Source organism: Suncus etruscus, chromosome 9 (assembly GCF_024139225.1).
Source record: "Suncus etruscus isolate mSunEtr1 chromosome 9, mSunEtr1.pri.cur, whole genome shotgun sequence".
In the NCBI taxonomy this organism is placed as follows: Eukaryota; Metazoa; Chordata; class Mammalia; order Eulipotyphla; family Soricidae; genus Suncus; species Suncus etruscus.
Genome location: NC_064856.1, coordinates 81,737,722 through 81,758,941, shown reverse-complemented (window position 1 = coordinate 81,758,941; position 21,220 = coordinate 81,737,722). Strand labels below are relative to the sequence as shown.

Sequence of the window (21,220 nt, the reverse complement as noted above, 5' to 3'; positions counted from 1 at the left end):
TCTTTTTTCATAGCAAGCTTTCTCTTTAAATGGTAGTCAATATTTTTGCCTTTGTGTGCCCTAAGATTTTAGTTTAGAGATGAAAACAGTGAAAGGGCCTAATATATTTCAGTAAAAGTTGATCTTCAAAAGCAGTGGCATCAAATTCTTAGCATGTATGAGGCACTGAGTTAAATTCCAAGAACCACATGTCTCCTTGAACACTGCCTCTTTGGGCCCTCTATGAATACCCCACATACTGGATTTGACTTACAGGATATAGTTTGCTAACCTCATGCTACAAAATATCAGAATTTTATACTACACAAACCAAGCATAGTTGGGTTTACTTTTATATTTTACTGGTATAGAAGTATAAGAATATTATAGCATAGTTGTAACTTTACAATTATATTATATAACATTATAATAGTTATAATATAGTTTAAAATTATACTGGTATAAAATATAAGAACGTTTCTAATAAATATGGGATATAATAATAAATGAATACTTGGGGTCATTGTGATAGTACAGTAAGTAGGGCAGTTGCTTGCTTTGTATATAGTTGATGCGGGTTTGATCCCCAGCACCACATATGAGCCCTACCAGTAGTAATCACTGACACAGCAGAGTCAGGAGTGACAGCTGTTACTCCTGTATGGTTCCCCAAATAAAACAAAAATAAAATAGAATGCTAATGCAAAGAAATGGTACATATTCATTGTACCATTAAGACTAATCACATTTTAACACATTATTACATGTTCTTTTTGCTTCTTGACTCAGTTACCTATTAAGTTAGTTACATAGTAAGAAAATGGATTCAATTATAAATAATAAGCATTGTAAGGACTGAATATAATTGTGCTTAACTTATATATCTAACTGGATAGAATGATTTCCTAGAATGAAATTCTCAAGAAATCAAACTAAAGAAGCAGCCTGGAATTTGTTAGTTCCATACACACAGAGAGGAAAATAGTTCACTAATTATAGTTCTAGTTTCTACTGTTAGGAAAATTAGTTGCTTTATTGCTAATGTGTATTTGTATTTAAAAAGTAGAATTATCAAAATGTGTTCAAATTAAACTGTATATAATTATTTCATATTTAACTCTTAAGTCTCAGGGATCCTTTAGAATGCTTTCAAGGCATGAAAACATTTAGGCAACAAAATAAGTTCTGTAGGTCATAGAAGATGAGGCAAATTAACAGGCAATTACTGGGACAGGAGGGTTAGAAGAATAGGTACTTTAAACTCAGGAATTAGGACTAATTCCTATCAACTCTGGGGTACTTTACAAATGTAGTCTAAACCTGAAAGTTGACTTAAGAAATCATATTTAAAAAAATCACAAACATGTATCACTATGGAAACTTGGTATTATATCTATTAAGATGAAGCATTCAAAATAAACTTGCAATAGCAAAAAAATAAGTCATATTTCAAATAGAATGCTACTTTTTAAAAAAATAAAAAGGACATCTTTAGTCATTTTCCAGTTGACATCTTTAAACAGTAAAATTCTATTTATTTCAGCAATAATGGTTCTTATGCTATTAACTGATTTTTTAAATGTTGCTTTATACAAAATCTTAAATATATATTAATAATTATGGAATTAGGTATAGTTGAAAATGGCAAGTTGTGCTCTAAATGTTTTGAGCAGTGCCAAAATTCCTTTTGTTCATTCATTCATTTATTCAATATTGACATTGAGTATTCACATATCAAGCACTAAACTAGAAAAGGGGAGTATGATGAGTAAAATGAATACATTTAAGGTACTTATGTTCCTAAAAGAATCTCATTTCCTTCAATCTCCAATACTTTATAAATGAGGTTTAAACACCATGTTTTCATTGTGCTGAAGTATGGCAATAAAAACAAACAAAAGAATAGATAGGATACTTGAGAGGTAAATAACAGAGATTACCTGGATCAAGGCTATTTTTATTTATTTTATGAGTGGCCTTAATTATTTTTATACACCAATCAGTCCTACCTATTTTTAAAGGAAGGTCTATATTTATTCATTTTGTTCTTGATTCAATCTGATTGTCAAATCACTTTTGTCTGCTCCAGACTGGGTTTGACGCTGACTAAAAATCAATTTTTTTCAGTTTTGACAATATACAAAAAAACCCCAAAAAGTTGAGATGGGTAATATTTTTTATCCAAATGTTCAAATGCTGAGGAAATAAATTATAAAATGTTAGGTAAACACACCTCAGTATTATAATTTTACCAAATAATTTTTTGCAAATAAAAATTACTTAACACCACATATATGTTGTATCTACATAGAAATAAAAATTGAAGTATATTAAAATATTAATAGGTATAAAATAATTCTTATAATTTATGCCAGCCTAAACATTTAGTGAAAAACCAGGTGACTGAAGCCACACAGTACAGATGATTATTATATCAAAGTTTTATTTTGAAAATCTTTTTTTGAAAGCAATGAATAGGCTGTGAAAAATAATTAAAACAAATCAGTCTGAATTGATTCCTTTATAAATGCCTACATCTGGCAAGGTTTGAACTTTAATACAATAAAAAATAAAAAAGGAAATGTTTACATTTCAGTCATTCTGAAATATACTTGTTCATAGAAAAGAACATTTGAACACTATCAATGTGTGATAAGCTCCATACTTATGTACACAGTTTATAAATTAAAAGTCAGAATAGTTTTCTCTTAAAAACTCAGTTTATTGATTTTTTATAGTTATTAACTTCAAAAATGGAGTTTTTGGTTTTGCCAAATATGTTAACAATTTGTTGATAAAAAATACCGATACCCTAATACTGCATTAGCTTTTTCCTTTGCCCACTGAATACAAGATAATTTGACCCATTTATTTACAGGCTCAACAAGGGCAATCCATTTCATGCTATAGCACTGACCCTTAACAAAGATCTTGTAAATGAGTAGCTATTACAATATGTACAAGTGACCTTTAATTGCACCGGGAGGCTTTCTGTTGGAGGGGTTTCAATGCTACACTACTGCTACAGTATATGTTGGTAAAATATTTATTTCTGAGCAGAAATATCAATAATGTCCCCTGATTCATATCAAAATATGTAAGTGAAAGTTTAAGGCTTTTATTTCTGGACAGCATGATCATGCCTTTTAAGTAACAGTGAATCAGAAGATGAGCTTTCCCACAATCACATACAAATGAAATATTTAGAATATGCATGAATAATTAAATTTAAAGAAATCTACTCAGATGCAACTTCGTCTTTTGCCTTTCGAACAAAAAAAGTTATTTCAAACTTGCTACCACTTCATTTTATAACAGCAAAATTACATCTCAGTTAAGGATGCCTTTTCTCTTCTTACTTACTAAATGACTTATACAAACAGAAGTTTTACTACTTTGAAATGTGTAGAGAAGAATCCTGTACCCCAAAAGTCATATATATGTATTATACATTTATATATATATATACATCTAGTGCACTCCAGTATCTGTATTAAATAATTATATTAATTTTTTCAAATAAATCATAGATTTATATCTCTCAACTGCTATTTTGTTTGCTCAGAATTTTTTTCAATAGGTGTATGTTTTCGACAGCCTCACAAAAATGGGAAATACATGATTTCATACACCATTCATTTTGGGTATCTTAATCCTGGAGGGTTCATGCCACAATGATTTGGTTTGAATCTCTACAACAACAGTGGGCTGACATGACAGCACCTGACAAAACAAGTCAGTGAAATTTACGATGCCAAATATACAGAATCTGAACTGGCTAGTCTCTGAGATGTCCACTGTGGCGTGGAATTATGACAGTAATAACAGACAGAACTATGCTTCCTATTCCAATAAGAGAACTGCTTTGCTAAACATCTAAGTAAAAATATTTCTATCATGCCCCATTAAAAATTATTTACCATAGACCCCTAATTCTAACTTAAATATCCAGTTTAACGACAATTTTGTTTAAATACAATTTAATTGCATGCTTTCATTAAGATGGCACATGATTTATTTTTAATAAACTATACAAAATATTTCTAGTAATCATAGTAAGAGAAAGATGTTTTACAATAATAAAATTTACTATTGTTTTTCCTTAAAGATAATGTCCAGACTTTTCAGAAACATTTGCAATGAAAAGAATAGGCTAAATATAAGTAGTTAAAGTAATGATAAATGGGGACATAAAAATAAAAACTGAATGTGTGGGGTTTAAACTCTTACAAAACTTTGCATGCATTTTGATTATTTCAAGGAAAAAGTTTCTTTTTATTATTTTATCTTATTTAGTTTTGGTTTGGGGCCAGACGAAGAGGTGTTCAGAGAATAATCCCAGCTCTGCACTTGGAACTTGCTTCTGGAAGTGCTTGAGGAACCAGATGCTGTGCCTTAAGCTGTCACAGGCAAGGCATGCACTCAGCATGTTGAGTTATTTGTCTGCACCACACTCCCAAAATAATTTAAATAAAAAATTTTACTGAGGGGCTGGAGCAGTAGCACAGCAGTAGGGCATTTGCCTTGCATGAGGCCGACCTAGGACAGACCCGGGTTTGATTCTCAGCATCCCATATGGTCCCGAGTCTGCCAGGAGTGATTTCTGAGCACAGAGCCAGAAGAAACCCCTGAGCCAGCTGTGACCCAAAATTAAAAAAAAAAACAAAAAAACTTTTTTTTTTTTACTGAGGAAAACCCAGCAGTCTCTGTTCACACCAGCAATCATCCCAGCAGATAAATGATTCAGTTCTAATACTAAGACCAAAAAGAAAATGATGACCACTGACTCTTCCCAAGTAGTTTGTTCTGGGCTGACAACTCTGGGGCTTTCTAGGAATGGGGCAGGCAGATTCGCTTTCTACCCAAAGCCACTGCACTGCATTGCCTCATCCAATAACCAACAATGATGAGCTCTGACTAAAAGGGCCAGCTGCACACTGAACTTTATCAAACTTTCAACTCACCAAATTTGTTCCAAATCTACAGATCCTGGACCAATGGTTGTGTTAACACCACAAAAATTTCATTGTCATGTCAACATACTAGGATCACAACAAATCAGATGGGAAATTGGCACAGAAGATGATCAAGTTCAGCGAGCCTGAACAGTAACACATATGGCTCAGTTAGCAATGATCGTAGAATGGTAAATTCTTACACAGGACTTTAGTAATACCATTGAGAGATATGACAATAATTACAAATTGATACTCATTGATCTACATTTTGATAATTATATTTGCCTTTATGTTATGACAAACAATATGAAGTAAACTTGTTTGTACTTGCAAGGGGGCAGGCCAGGGTGATAGGTAGGAAACTGGAACCCTGGTGGGAGAAAGTCACATTGGTAGTGGTGGTGGTGGGTTTAGTGTTTGAACATTTAATGACTGAAACAGAATATGAACAACTTGGTAAATCATGGTGTTATAATAAAAATTAAAAAATAACCCCCAAATACTTAACTGACATATTACTGATATATGATATTGGTGTTAGGTATGCTAAAATTCAATATTTTGGGGATCCGATATTTGTATGTACTATGAAATGGTTAAAACAAGTAGTATCGATCACTGCATACTGTTAATAGTACTTCTCTTGCTATAAGGATGTTTAAAATCAATTCTCATAACTTTCAAACATGCAATACAGAATTATTAATGAGTCACGTTGTGTCATTACATTTTCATGATTTACCTTATAATTGAAAGTTTACACCTTTTAACCATTTTAATTCATTTTGCACACCCACTATCCCTTACATCTGGCAACAACAATCTGTTCTCTGGATCTTTTATATTTCATACACATTCGAGATCACCAGGTATCTGCCAATCTTTGACTGGCACATTTTATTTACATAGGTTCTTCAAGATCCATCCTTTCATATTGTCACAAATGACAAAGTAAATACTTATGGACATATGTATTATACTTAGTTGTTTATATATTTGAGTATAGTAAATAATGCTGCAGTAAAATTATGGCTTAAATTTTTGTTTTGCCATGTTCAGCTGTGCTCGGCTCTGAGCTCAGGTAACATTCATGGTAATCTTGGGGGATTGTATGGGGTACTAAGGATTGAACCCACCTAGAACAGCTGTATGCAAGGCAAAAACTTACCCACTATAATATAGCTTTTTGAATTAGGGTTTTAATATTTTTCATATAAAAACCCAGAAGTAGAACTGCCATATCACATGTCATTCTATTTTTATTTTTTGAGGAATTTTCTTGTTGTTTTCCATTATATTGCCACCAATTTCCATTCCCACAATTCTCACCAATAGTGTACAAAGGCTTCATTTTCTCTATATCCTCACCAACACTTTTCTTTATTGTTTTTCTGACAGTCATTTTAATAGGTATGAGATACTATCTCATTGTGGTTTTGATTTACATTAATCTATTAGTGATGTTGAGTATCTTTTCATGTACTTGTTGGCGATCTTTAAGTTTTCTTTGGAAATATGTCTATAAGGTCTTTGTCCATTCTTTAATAAGTTTTATTTTTAAAGCATACTTAGGATATCAATCTTTTATTATATAACCGTCAACAGGTTATATATGACCTATTATATAATATATAACCCAGTATATGATATAGGTTATATAACCTTTCTAGATTATATAACAATGAGTTATATAACCTTTATTGTAACAAGTACCACAGGCTCTTCATGAGAGATTTCTGGATCATAGACCACACCATTAGGCAAAATCCTAAACATTTGTTTCATTTGTGGGATTTTTGTTGTTGTTGTTTTTTGTTTTTTTTGGATCACACCTGGTGGCGCTCAGGGGTTACTCCTGGCTCTGAGCTCAGAAATTGCTCTTGGCAGGCTCGGGGGAATCACATGGGATGCCGGGATTTGAACCACTGTCCATCCTGGGTCACCAATATGCAAGGCAAGCGCTCTACACCTCTGCTATCTCTCCAGCCCCCGTTTTGCTTGTTTTTTATATGGTGTGAGAGTCAATCTTACCACTGAACAAACACATTTTTCTTTATTTTCCTGACATCTGTGGCATAAATATAATAGTAATAAAGGAGTTATGTTTAGTATGAGACTAAAGTTCAATTTTATAAAAATGAGTATTTTTAGATCATAGTTATTTCATAGCTACTAATTGTCAAGGCATAAAAATTAATTCAGACATAGTTCTCCAAGACATGGGAATCTTTTGAAGTAACTGATTATAAACTTAGTTATCACATGTTTCATTGACCATCTAGAAACATGTTTTTGGCCAAATATGAACTCACTCTTCCTTGTCAAATGAAGTAAAGATGCTCAGCTAGTCCATCTCCCAGGAAGCATGTGAAATAAACACAAAAGCAAACAGGCCTTCTGCTGCCTCAGGGAAAGTCAGCAAGATGGCAGCTTCAATCATTCGGAATAATACTAAAGCAGCCTTAGGCTTTTCTCAGAATGGAAACATGTCACTATTATTACAATATTCCAACAAATCAGAATGCAGAGAAGAGAACACTTATGTAATCACATCCTCGAAGGGCACTTTACTCAACATTTAAGTGGAAAATAATTATAAAGAAATTTCAGAAAAATTGTCAGTGAACATAAATGACTCAGGGAAAAATGTGTTTATTTCGACATACTTAATAGGATGTTAAAAAGCATACCACTTAGAACAATTTCCTTTTACATTCCCCTTTAGGAGTTATAAATGTTAAGGATAAGTTTTTGTGAAGTGATAAGTACAAAGTTTTTCATTCAGATTGCTAGTATGAAATACTCATTTTCTTTCTGAGACAGGTCTACTACATTAGAAGTTTGTTTAACAGAATAAAATTTCAGAACATTTATACAGAAAGCTATAAAACATCTTTAAATATTTTGGGGGGAACTTAACTAGTCAGTATGCTTTTAGAATGTGTCTAGTCATGAAGACATCTTTGGTCAATCATCAAAAAAATCAAAGGAAAATTGAGCATGACTCAACTCTAACTTTAATACCGCATGATTGTGTCGTGTAAGCTTGTTTTGTGTGAGAGCTGCTGTGGTTTTAGCAGAGATTAACAACCAGATCTAAGCTGGTCTCTAAACTTTGCCCTGCTGATGCCTCAAGCTCTTTGAAGTCTGACCATCATACCTGGCAAAACAACAGTGGGAACTCGAATGGTGTCAGATCTAATCAAATTGTTCGCTGCAGCATTGTTAACTATGGGCTTCACTAATTGGCCCAATTGCGGATTATACCTTTTGCTACACATCGAGACAATAATTTAGTTAAATCATGTCCTCCCCCCACATTTATCTCTTCTAATTAAGATTCCAAAGTAGGAAGAAATAGGATTAGGGAGAGTTTTTAAAACTGTGTTTCCATTAAGGTGGCATGGACTTTTGATCGACCCCCTATGACATGTGAATTAATAGTGTACTATTATGCCAACTTCTGGAGACTCTGGGAAACCTAAGTAGAACCCTGTATATTTTATCACTTGAAAATTCAAGTATATATATATATATATATATATATATATATATATATATAAAAATGTATATACACGGATGTAGAGATATGATAATTAAATTAAAATATAAACACAGAAAATAACATTTCTATAGTCAAAGAATTTAATTTTAGTTTACTTTGGCAGATGATTTCATTCACATGAACAGACGTCTATACTTCATTGGTTACTCCTGGCTGTGCACTCAGAAATCGCTCTTGGCTTGGGGGAGCATATGAGACACCCGGGGATTGAACCACGGTACGTTCTAGGTTAGTAAGTGCAAGGCAAATGCCCTACCACTGTGCCACTGCTCTGGCCCATGATTTTCTTTTGCTACTTGCCATATAGTTGGGTATTAAAAAAAAGTTTTGCAGAGCATTATTTTCAGAAAAGATCTATATTGAACTATATAGTTCATGATGCTACAACCTAATAATGCTACTTAATTGGTGCTTCTATTAATGTATCTTTGTGACACAATTGTGAACTAGAAAAATGAGTCCTTTTTGACTTTAATAGAGTAAGCACATAGTTAAATTTCTATTTCCTTAAAAAGGCAGGAAATGGAGAGAGCAAGCAGGTTAAGCACCTACCTCACATGCAACAAAACAAGGCTTGATCCCTGGTGCTGAAACAGGGCCATCTGAATAGCACAAATAGTGATTCCTGAGTGCATAGCCAGGAGAAAGCCCTCAGCACAGCTGGATGTAGCCTCAAGCCACCCCTTCCCCAATAAACTACAAAGATGAAGAAATATGCACAAAAAATAAGAAATTTTAGATAAGAAAACACAGAACATTCCAGAATATCCAACAATGACTCATGAATACTTTCTCAAGATGTAAAAGTAATGTTAACAAATTATATCAAGTGTACTACATTATTTTAATAAGTTAATTTATACTGAGACATGCCACTCAGGTTTTATTATTTAAAAATAAATTAACTGAGCAGGGGATATAGTACAGTGGGTACACCTTGCATAGGTGCTAACCTAGGTTTCATTTCTAAATACAACCAGGAGTGATAACCTAAGCAGAACCAGAAAGATGTGACCCTCACACCCTGTCCTATTCACTAAAAAAAAAAAAAAAATGAATGAATATACTAATAAAAAGCACTAATGCACTTAAAAATACTTTAATAAAGATTGGCTGATCAGTTTTTGTGGGTATCCTGCAAGCAGTTCTTTGAGGGACAAGGGACTACTCTTAGAGATGCTCCAGTAATGGGTTGAGAAAGTTTAATTCTGGGTATGGTGAGGTAGTGCGACTGGGGCTTTAGTGGTACTGGGGACCAACAGGATCCTAGCAATTCTTGTGGGCCTCCAGGATCACACCAGCAGTGCTTGGGGAGGGGGGTCATGCTACATGGGGAATCAAACTCTCAGGTCTCTGCACATGTAAGCATGCATCTCTAAACACTAAACTATCCCTGGCTTCTGATAATTCTATTGTGAGAAAAAGTTCTTGGAATTGGAGCTGTTTGGAGATAATGCATTTTGAATAAGAAATCAAGTCCGACAAGACAAATTTGAGTAAATCTGACTTACTCTGATATTGACTTACTTTAGAAAACCCAAATAAATATATTATTTATGGTATTACTACTGCTTATAATAGTATGCTATACACAAAAAGCTAATATTGAAAATTTGCAGTAAAAGTATGTTTTTGGTATATTTTAGTGCAATTTATAATCAGACATTCTAATTCAAAACTGTCACATTACCAAAGCAAAAACCTTGTTTATAAATGATATTAAGAGGCTGTTAGTAAATTATTGCCCTTTATATCAGAAAATTCAATTACTAGACTTTGTTAAGATAAAGTCAAAATAATAAAATATAAAAATTAGCAAAATAATAGTAATTGCAAGTAAAGATCCTGCTCGGATTATGTAATCGAATTCATTCCAATCACACTTTAATTCCTAGTAAGTCTTAAACTTGGAAGTAATTTCTTTCTCATTATACATGCATCTTAGATAAATTAACCAAGAAGGTCAGCTGACTAATGCAGCTTAAAAATATTTACTCTTAAATTTGAACTGATTTAAAACCATAATACTAGTATTCCATCAATTATTTGATACCTACTAAGTATATAACTTAGTTGTTAAGTTTCAGAAGAGATATAAAGATGGAGTTTTGCATATTGAGTATATTATAGTATTCACGCATGTTTTTGCTATAAAATATTCAATTGCTATATAGGAAATATAGAAAGAAACAAAAGAAACGAGATTATAGGTAAAAGTGGCTCAACCTATTGGAAGGTTATGATGATTACTAGTGATAAAATAAGGTTTTTAATACATAAACACAGAGGTGATTTAATAAGTCAGAGAAAATTACTTTAGAAAGAGAAATGAGGAATTGCCTTTTTCTCTATTTCTTTTTCCCCGTTTCCAACTATGCCAAACTTTGAGACCATGTGACTGAAAGTAAATTCCAACACATATGCAACTAATATGCTTCAAAAGGAGCAGAAAACCATTTGTTTTGGCTGTGAAACCACCTTTCCACCCCTGAAAGTAAAAAGAAAACTCAATGCTTGAAACAGCAATGTTTTTGACTTATCAGTGCAGTTTTAAAAGGCACTTGTGAGTTGTGCATATGAATACACTGCTACTGACAAGAAATTTTCACGGGGCCGGGCGGTGGCGCTAAAGGTAAGGTGCCTGCCTTGCCTGCGCTAGCCTCGGACGGACCGCGGTTCGATTCCCCCGGTGTCCCATATGGTCCCCCAAGCCAGGAGCGACTTCTGAGCGCATAGCCAGGAGTAACCCCTGAGCATTACCGGGTGTGGCCCAAAAACCAAAAAAAAAAAAAAAAAAAAAAAAGAAATTTTCACTCCTACTGAAGAAATTTTCTTGCTTCCAGGCTCTATATCACAAAGAGATTTTTCTGGTTGAAAATATGTTCTGTAATATATAACTTGACATTATTTAATCTTAGATGAACAACATGACTAGATTTTAACTAAAGAAGTAACCATCAGTTTTTGTTTTGTTTTCAAATACTTTTTTCAAACCACTGGGAGTAAACAATTATAATGACTATCTTAGTTAAGCCTACATAGGAAAAAGAGAACAGAACATAAACTGATGCAGTTTATAACAGATCTTTCATTGCCTCTAATGTTAAAATAAGACTACTATTAAAACTTAGTTATTTAAAGGCGAGGTCCACCTGATATTATAAGTACTTAATTTAGTTCTTTTGGGGGGCACATCTGGCAGTGCTCAGGGGCCTTACTCTGGAAAACATAAGTGGCACTGAGATTTGAAACAGGTCATAGGCGCAGCCACTTGCAAGGTTGCAAGGCAAGCACCTAAAACTTGAAACTATCTTTCCTGCCCTAAGTACTTATTTTTTTTAACCTCTCACCTTCAATATAAATGTGTATGTAATTGCCTATGTGTGCATGCATGTCTGTGTGTGTGTGTGTGTGTGTGTGTGTGTGAAAGAGAAGGGGGTATAGAATAAGATGGAGGCAAGCATAAACATGATTCATTCCCCTGTACTACTTTCTTCTCTTGAGTAATGTTTTATTTTATTTTTATTTATTTATTTTTTTACTAAGGAATCTTGTTTGTATGACGACAGACAGGATAGTTCTTATTGAGATAAAGGTAGCTTATAGAGAAAGACATACATTTTCCATAAAACACAGAAAATTAACTTAGAAGAGAAAGTGAAACAACGTTTGAACAATTACACTGTTGAGTTTCATTTCAATGGCTTCTTTTGAGAACTAAAGCAAATTAGCTCAAGAATCACAACTTCTACACTGTGGTTCTTTTGGCTTTAAGTGGCTTTTGAAGGGAATATCCTCAAATGAGAAACTTCTAACACTCCTGCAGAGATGACCTGCTTGAAGAACTGGCTGCCTGATTAACTATTAACTGCTCTCAATAGGATTAGATAATTAAGGACATTGATGACCATTAATTAGGAGGAGGGCACATTAATTTGTCACTGGATAGGGCCCTTACAATGATTTATAGGTTAGTGCTACTTGCACATGTGAAGGCAAAAAAAAAAGAGAGGGAACCATTAAGTTACCTTATCAAGTGGCCAGCTAAAGAGGGCACAGGGTCAAAAAAGGGCCAAAGTGGTCACTTAAGGGTGAAGTCCCAAACACCAAAGCAGTGCCAAGCCACATTGACCATCATTTGGTGATGAAGTTAAAAATATGCTAATTTATTGGTGGCAATTCTCTCTTTTTATGGTTTCAAGCAGTTAAGACAAGTGGCCTGCTTAAGAGCTTTTCATTTGAAAAGAGATTAAACAAAATGGTTTGTCAAGGCTGCTGGGTTGTTTTATGTCTTTGTTAAAAAAAATGGCACTGACTACACTGATAACTATCACATCACCCACAACCATCTCCCTGAGAATTTATTTCGTTAATAAATACATCAACTCTAATTGCTTAATAGTGCTATGTTCATTTGCTCTTTAGCAAGATTAAGTTGAAATAAATCTTTTGTGCTACTACTTTCTGTCACCATTGCTTGCATAAAGGTCACAAAACAGTCCAGATTTTGTAGAAAATGTACTAAAAGAAAGCAGTGCAAATTATACTTTGCTTTATTTAGCACAGAGAGTAGAAAGACAATCTCACTAACAGAAAAGGAAAATGCGTTTAGACTAAAGGTAAGATTCACATTCCATACACAAGTAAGTATATATCATTAACATTTAATTAAATATGCTTTGAAAGCCGTAAAAATATGCATATCATTCTTAAGTAAGTTTGGAGCTTACTTTTAATAGAATTAAAAACAAAATCATTTTTGTTATATTCTGATATCCCATTAAAATGGAGGGAGCAAAAAGATAGTATAAAAATTCTTCTGTTATAGTATGAGACTTCAAAATATTTAGAATGAAACATCTTGAAAGAATTCCATTAACATTAAAAAACTCTAAAAAACAATAACCCAAAATATAAAAAGATACTGTTTAACCTCAGATGGTGAATTAAAATATAAACATTCTTACCTCAATGGTGAACAGCTTCTTTTTTAATTTAAAAGCTAAATCTTTGACATCTGATACATCACAAATCAAGTTATTAAGCCGTGGAATCTGTCGTATATGAATCAAACCTTGTGGAGGAAAAATTAAAAGCAAAAGATTTCAACGCTGTCATTGGATGCATGAATTAAAAGAGTATTACGGCAGAATCCTGCAAATTTACACACAAGCATCCTCCCCCTTTAAAACTGGAGCTTACTACCAGGAGCAATGAAGCAAATGGTGTGATTATACTCAAGTAATCAAGCAGAATAAGATAAACAGAAATCCTTGTGCGAGGAAAACTAATTGCACTTTGGTACAGAAGTACAGATGTAAAGAGGGATCTTAATACTTGTCAAAACTAAAGCTGGTTTGTGTGTGATTTTCTCTTGTATTTACAGTAAGCAAATATGGCTATCACCTTGCATGCTGCCCACGGCACCACTGAGTGATCTTTATTTTATTAAATGCACCAGTAAGCAGCCAGCAAAACAAGGCTTATGGGTTACTGATAACCAGTGAAGCACTACTGAAAAGTATTTCATTTTGTATCTTATTAATGACTGGAACAAACCATTGAAAAAAATAGATTTCACTATCCAACATTAACTCCTATGCCATCTCAAGACACTCATTTCTGTGGCATGTCAGACCTTTCTGTAGCTGTTTGAAGCTTTGTAACAGTGCTAGGTAAACTGTGAGCTTCGGCCTCTTGTCAACAGAAACACTTGCTAATTTTCTCTGACAAGGCACTAGATAGCTTTTGTATAGCATCATGCATTTTCCGACTAAACTCAGGGTCATTTGCCACAGATGAAGACATAAGAGAAAGGTACTTCAATGTTGCTCTCTGTCTCTCTCAGTCCATATTTAAAAATCACCAACTCAAATTTTCAAATATAGGGCAAGAAGATCAATCCAAATCTGAACAGATTAGAAAAATCTTACCGAACTGCTTTGTTAGTATAATTTGGGTGGTGGTGGTGGTGGTGGTGGTGGTGGTGGTGGTGTGTGTGTGTGTGTGTGTGTGTGTGTGTGTGTGTGTGTGTGTGTGTTGGAATGCTTAGTAATGTACAAATTTGTTTTAGTTTAAGAGGGTCACTCTTTAGTGCTTAACTACTCTTCAAAAAAATTCATCCAAGTATGGGCCAGGAAGATAGCTAGAGTGGTAGAGTACATGCCTAATAGATATGTAGCCCTGAATTTAATCCCTGATACAAAAGGGGCCCTATGCACTAACAGGAGTTGCTCCAAGCCCCTGAGAAACCACTATAAATCAAAATATAACTTGATTTTTTTAACTTAGAAATGCAGAAAAGGTGTTTACTAAGAAAACCAGCATTAAATACAAACTTAAGAGTTCAGAGTGATTTAATAAACTATATTAAAAAGAAAGCACAACATCTTTTCATTTGCAAAATTTTCATTCTAGCATTGAATATGCATGTTCAGGTGTTGAGAGAAAATTTACAAAATTATTCAGTGGTTTATTAGGCCCTCATTAATAATGGAGGCCATATTCATCATCGAAACATCCTGATCACTTCAGAGATTTCAGCACAAAATTACAGCCTTCATCCCTTTGAAATACTTACATCAAAACAATTTTGATTTATTTTTCTCCATACCTGGTTATGCTCAGGGCTTACTTCTGATTCTGTGCTCTGAGATCACTCCAGGTGGACTTGGAGAATCACACATAATGCTAGGAATTGGACTCAAGTTGGCTGCATGGGCAAGAATCTTGTGTGCTGTACTAATCTCTTTATTCCTCAAAACACTTTTTTACAGCATCACAGTAACATTCTGAATTCACAATATTTACAAATGATTCTCATATAAAACTTATAAAAACAATACTTAGCTTGAATTTTTAAAAAGAAAAATGGAATTAAGATAACTTACATAGTCTATTCAGTTATATGATACAAAAGTCCAGGTGGGTATGAAATAAAACATATTGACCACTGATTAACAATAAAGTATCATGGGGCCGGCGAGGTGGCACTAGAGGTAAGGTGTCTGCCTTGCAAGCACTAGCCAAGGAAGGACCGTGGTTCGATCCCTCGGCATTCCATATGGTCCCCCCCAAGCCAGGGGCAATTTCTGAGCGCTTAGCCAGGAGTAACCCCTGAGCATCAAACAGGTGTGGCCGAAAAACCAAAACCAAAACCAAACAAAACAAAAATAAAGTATTGGGGTTTTTTGATACATTTTTTTTTATTTAAACACCTTGATTACATACATGACTGTGTTTGGGTTTCAGTCATGTAAAGAACACCACCCATCACCAGTGCAACATTCCCATCACCAATGTCCCAAATCTCCCTCCTCCCCACCCAACCCCCACCTGTACTCTAGACAGGCTTTCTATTTCCCTCGTACATTCCCATTATTAGGATAGTTCAAAACGTAGTTATTTCTCTAACTAAAAAGCTGCCATAGTTGCTAAGATTCTACAAGTTCTTACCACTAGAAAAAAAGCTGCAATTATGGATGACCAAAGATTTACTTAAAGTCATGTGACAATCATTTAATGTCTAAATACATGAAATTATTATATTTATACCTATAACAAACACAATATTTCAATTATGGTTTAATAAAAAATTCTTGCATCTCATTTATTTATTTATTTTTGCTGTGCTTAGAATTGAATCCAAGGCCATCCCATGCATTGTGTTGTGGCCTGCCCAGTAGTCACACCCCCTGTCTTAAAAAATAATCTAATCTTAGTAGTTGACTTCTCATCATACATAATATTTAAGTGATAATATTTGAATTATAATCATGGTTAATCTGAGACTATCCTATGTTTACACTTAAATAATCATGAGAAAAATTTATGAAAAATTTTATAATTTCTTGCTTTTTTAAAATATTTGATTGTTAGTCATACTGTTTTTTTTTTGGGGGGGAGAGCTAGGTTATACAGATAATGCTACTGGGGCTACATATGACTCTGTGTTCAAGGGTCCCTCCTAGAGGTTCAGGGGATCAAACTGAGGTCAGCAACTTACAAGACTTAATTCCTGTACTAACTCTACAGCTCCATTTTGCTAATTTTTTTTAACCAAAACAAAAATATGGAACGCTTCATGAATTTGAGTATCATCCTTGCGCAGGGGCCATGCTAATCTTCTCTGTATCGTTCCAATTTTAGTATATGTGCTGCCAAAGCGAGCACCATTTTGCTAATTTTTAAAGGTTATAAGTTAACTCTTCAAAGCCTGGATAATTACTGTGTAAAATACATACTATGTTTGAACATATTTTTAGTAGGCTCTAGAAATTGTCATCATTCCACAGTCACAATCTTACTCACACAATATTTTATCACAATTTATATTTATTTGAGGGTTTTAGAAGTGGTACTCAAGAGGCTCAGAGCACATATTATTGACCAAACAGGTCAAAAATTCAGTGTTAGGGTCTGTTTTGTTATAAAAAAACAGAACAAGAATAAAAACCCTGAACATAATAGATTGAAAAATGCATGCTATTGATCCCAGATATGAAAAGACAAGATGTTTGCAGTTATCCAAAAAGTAACCAGGATATTCTTATTATAAAAGTTATGCTTACCATGGTAATCTTTATATAATGGGTTGGTCAATTTTTTAGAACCAACAAATGATTCCAGTCCAACTACTGTATCTGATAAGTTTGTAACACGATCAATAATTGCTTTATTCTGTAAAACAGAGAAACAAATATTCAAATTATTTTAAAAATATTTTAAATATTTAACATTCACATAGAGCCATTATACCATTTCAATGAAAACTTGTAGAGAAGACAGTTAACATACAGAATAACATAAAGGGGCCTGAGCAGTGGTGCAGCAGTAGGGTGTTTGCCTTCTTCGCAGTTGACCTAGGATGGACCGCGGTTTGATCCCCCAGCATCCTAGATAGTCCCCCAAGCCAGGAGTGATTTCTGAGTGCAGAGCCATGATTAACATCTGAGTGTCACAGGGTGTGGCCCAAACACCAAAAAAAAAAAAAAAAAAAAAAAAAGAGAAGAAAAGAAAGCAACATAAAAGCTATAGTTATTATAGACCTAAAACTGGATAAAAACTGAAAATTCCAGTTGAGGCAACTATGCTATTCTAATATCACTAATTCTAATTTGGCTAATTCTAATTTAACCTTAATTCTGGCAGAAAACAACCACTGTTCTGTTTTTGTGAGAGCAAGGCAATCTTTATTCTCATATACTACTATTTCTCAAATTCCTTTACCCATTTCTTATTTGAAAATCTGTTATACACCAGGATTCAGAAGCAATAGTATAATATGTAGGGCAAAGCTCCCATGTCATCTGTTAGCTGGGACCAGGTCCCAGTGCTGAACAGCTGAGGTCCTCAGTACATACTAGAAAAATAGAATCACTAGCAAAGAAGTTGCAGCTACAGCCACCTTTTAGTCTTCTGCTCTTCCTAGATGCTACAATTTGGTTCTGGGATTAAAACAAAAAGGTATAACTGGAACTATATTTATAGTCCATTCTTTCCTTCCTAGCAAATCAACATAGGCCAAAAATATTGCTAAACACAGTTTGAGTTTAATGGTTGAAGTACTCCAAATTTCCTTGCTATATGATAAAATCATTTAAAATACATTAAAATAAAGAGTAATATTGGGCTGGAGTAATAGCACAGTGATAGGGTGTTTGCCTTGCACATGTCCAACCCCAGACGAACCTCAGTTCGATTTGGGGCATCCCATATGGTCCCCTGAGCCTGCCAGGAGCAATTTCTGAGTACTGAGCCAGGAGTAAACCCTGAGTGCCACCAGCTGTGACTCAACAACCTTCCCCCCCAAAAAAGAGTAATGTCTACCAGAGAGGCAGGCTGGAGAGCAGGTTGAGGGTGGAGACAATAGGGGCATTGATGGCAGGAGTGTGTACTGGTGAAGGATGGGTATTGGACATTTTATGACTGAAACTCAGTCATGAAAAGCTTTGTAACTTTTATCTCATGGTGATTCAATTAAAGAATTAATTTTTTAAAAACATAAAATATTGTCATTTAGTAAATAGATAAAAAATTAAATAATAAAAATTCAATATTTCTTTGATCCCTGGACAGGGTGGTAGACTTAAAAGTTGTCTGACCAGGTTAGAAATATAATGTGCAATTAACTTGTTACAATTCTTTTCATAAGCTCTAGATAGGCTTAAAACAGTTGTTTGTCATTTTAAAGTATTAAAACTTCCCACTAATATACTGGTGCTTATTTAAAAGTGCATTGTAAAAAATGAATAGGAAAAGAGGGAGTGATACTTGAGTAGGTAGGGCACTTGCTTTGCATAAAGCCAATCCAAGCCCAATTCCTGACACTGTCTATGGTGCCCTGAGACTTGCTAGGAGCACAGAGCTAGGGTAAACTCTGAGCATTGCTGAATGTAATCCCAAACCAATAATAATAATAATAATAATAATAATAATAAAATGAAAATGAAAAATGGACAGGAAATGGAAAACATTTAGAAAATTTATCAATGCAAAGATGTTTCCTCAGAGAATAATTCAAATTCAAACATAATCATTGTTCTTATAAGAAAAAGTAAAAGCAATCATCCTTAGTTGTCTTTCAATCATGTGGATACCAAATAAAGCATATTTGGAAGTGTCTATATTTTTTTCTCAGATGATTTTTCATGCAATGGTGAGAAAATAATTCAGATTGATTCCTTACTTTCAGTTCTGTGTCACAGGGGGATGGTCCTACTCCAGGAATAACAGGGGCTTCAAAGACCATAAACATGTTCCACTCAATATTTCTTTAGCCAACGACCATTATATCAAACGCATCCAGGTTGGGTTTCAGCCAGTTATTCTTCACCCAAACAAAAATGTCTGCCAGACATTCCAACAGCTGGGAGACAGTTCACAATGAGTCAACTTGAAAATGATTCATTGTGCTGAGTACTGAACAATGTTAGGGTGGGGGGTGGGGTGTGGCTGGGTTAGTTATAGAGGGTGAGAACAAGTGAGGGATGAAGAATAATCTTTGGTTCTCCCATTAAGAAGAACCCTAGATAACAACCAGCAGGTTCTTATCCCTTCATTTTTTAGAATAAACTCAACTGGGAAGAGTTCTCCAGTCTTGGAACCACAGATGAACAGATACTTTTTAAAGGCTACTGACAATATTTCTTAATAAAAGGTCAGATTTTCTTTTATCTGTAAGTAGAAGACTGAGTTTATGTATATAAATATCTCAATCTAAAATGCTATATGTAAATTCTTTTGGGAACATAATGTTAGAATGTTAATGATATAAAGTAGGGCTTTCTCATTATATGAATGCAAGAATTTGTGATTTTAAGATTGGGATTAGTCTTTCATTGTAGTAGTTAAGCAAGGACCTGGTTAATCTGACATTTGCTTATTTCAAAGAGAATTTCTTTCTTTAATTTAACCTTAAAATTTACCATTATATAAACCCTATAACACTATAGTGTTTGTCTAGAATACAGGTATTTTTAAGGTAATCTGTGGAAAATTAAAGACTTAATTACCAATTTCATAGAGAAAAATGATTTCCAAACATAAAAATGTTTATAGACTATATTTTAAATATCATAAACTCATTTATCTTTTTTAAGTTCAAAAGATTTAAATCATAGCTAACTATAACCTAAATTTCTATATCAAAGCTTCCATGAAATATTAAAATAGAAAACAACTTATATTTTACCACAAAACAAGCTACATTTAATAGCGAATTACTACACTCATTCTACATAGCAATTGCGGGAAAAAGTCTGTATAATATGGATCATCATATTAATTGTTTAAGCTGTATTGATATATGAAAAATTCTTCATAATAAAAAAGCACTGATAATTGGGCAGAGAAGAGTAACATCTGAATTTTTGAGAAAAAATTTTTCTTAATATAAACTCATTTGAACTTCCAATAACTTGCAGGTATATAAAATATATTTGAACATACAAATGAACATTATTAAAAAGATAAAATACTTTATTTGTAAGTCCAAATTCATACAAAGTATGATCTAAATATACAAAATAGCTTAAAACAAGTCCTGCCAAAAGATCTTCTAAATAATTATAATTACAATATTTACTTAAAAGAATCTAAAATTTACAGCTTAAGAATTCTTAAACAATTTATTTTAGTAGGAATAAATCATATATAGTATATTACCATAATATCTAACTCACAGTGTTCAGAAAGCTTTGGCATGATTTGAACAGAGGCTTTGAGATGAAAACTTACATACTCTCAACAGATTACTCTTTTGTTATTATCCGATACATGAAACCTCTTTAGTCTATAGAATATATAGTTGTAAGTGAAGACGTAAGGGTACTTGTTTATCAACTACTTAAACATAAATTCTGAATAATTTTTCTGTGAATCAAAAAGTTATGGCACTAATAAACTTTCAATAAAGAACACTTGATAAGGATATCTAGGATCCACCAGCATGAGTAAATTAATGACCATGCTGTATGCATGGTACGATGACCTAACCCAAATATGTACAATGATACTGCCACCCCTCCTCCTTGCCCATCTGGATGTGAAAATCTAGGATGGCTCAAAAATCCTTCTTCAACTAGACAAATCTCCCTTCACTCCTGGGTGAAAGTTGTCAGCTCTGGAGAGTAGCCAAGACAAGACTAGGAGAGAAGCCAGAAGAGAAGAGAGCCAGTGTCCAGGAGTTAAAGAGTTTGCTGGCAGTCTCAAATTGCAT

At 33.7% G+C, this 21,220-nt stretch overlaps 1 protein-coding gene and 1 non-coding gene across 2 annotated transcripts in view; both read right to left on the bottom strand.

Moving 5' to 3' along the window:
* ELP4 (elongator acetyltransferase complex subunit 4) overlaps positions 1-21,220 on the bottom strand; it is a 218,540-nt gene that overhangs the window by 115,545 nt on the left and 81,775 nt on the right. The window contains exons 8-9 of the mRNA XM_049780094.1: positions 17,073-17,181; positions 13,470-13,576 (exon numbers count right to left, since the gene is read on the bottom strand). Coding sequence (XP_049636051.1) covers positions 13,470-13,576; positions 17,073-17,181 — 216 coding nt within the window. The remainder of the gene's footprint in view (positions 1-13,469; positions 13,577-17,072; positions 17,182-21,220) is intronic.
* Positions 16,568-16,674, bottom strand: LOC126019626 (U6 spliceosomal RNA). Its single transcript, XR_007499259.1, has one exon. It is a non-coding gene; the product is annotated as a U6 spliceosomal RNA (small nuclear RNA).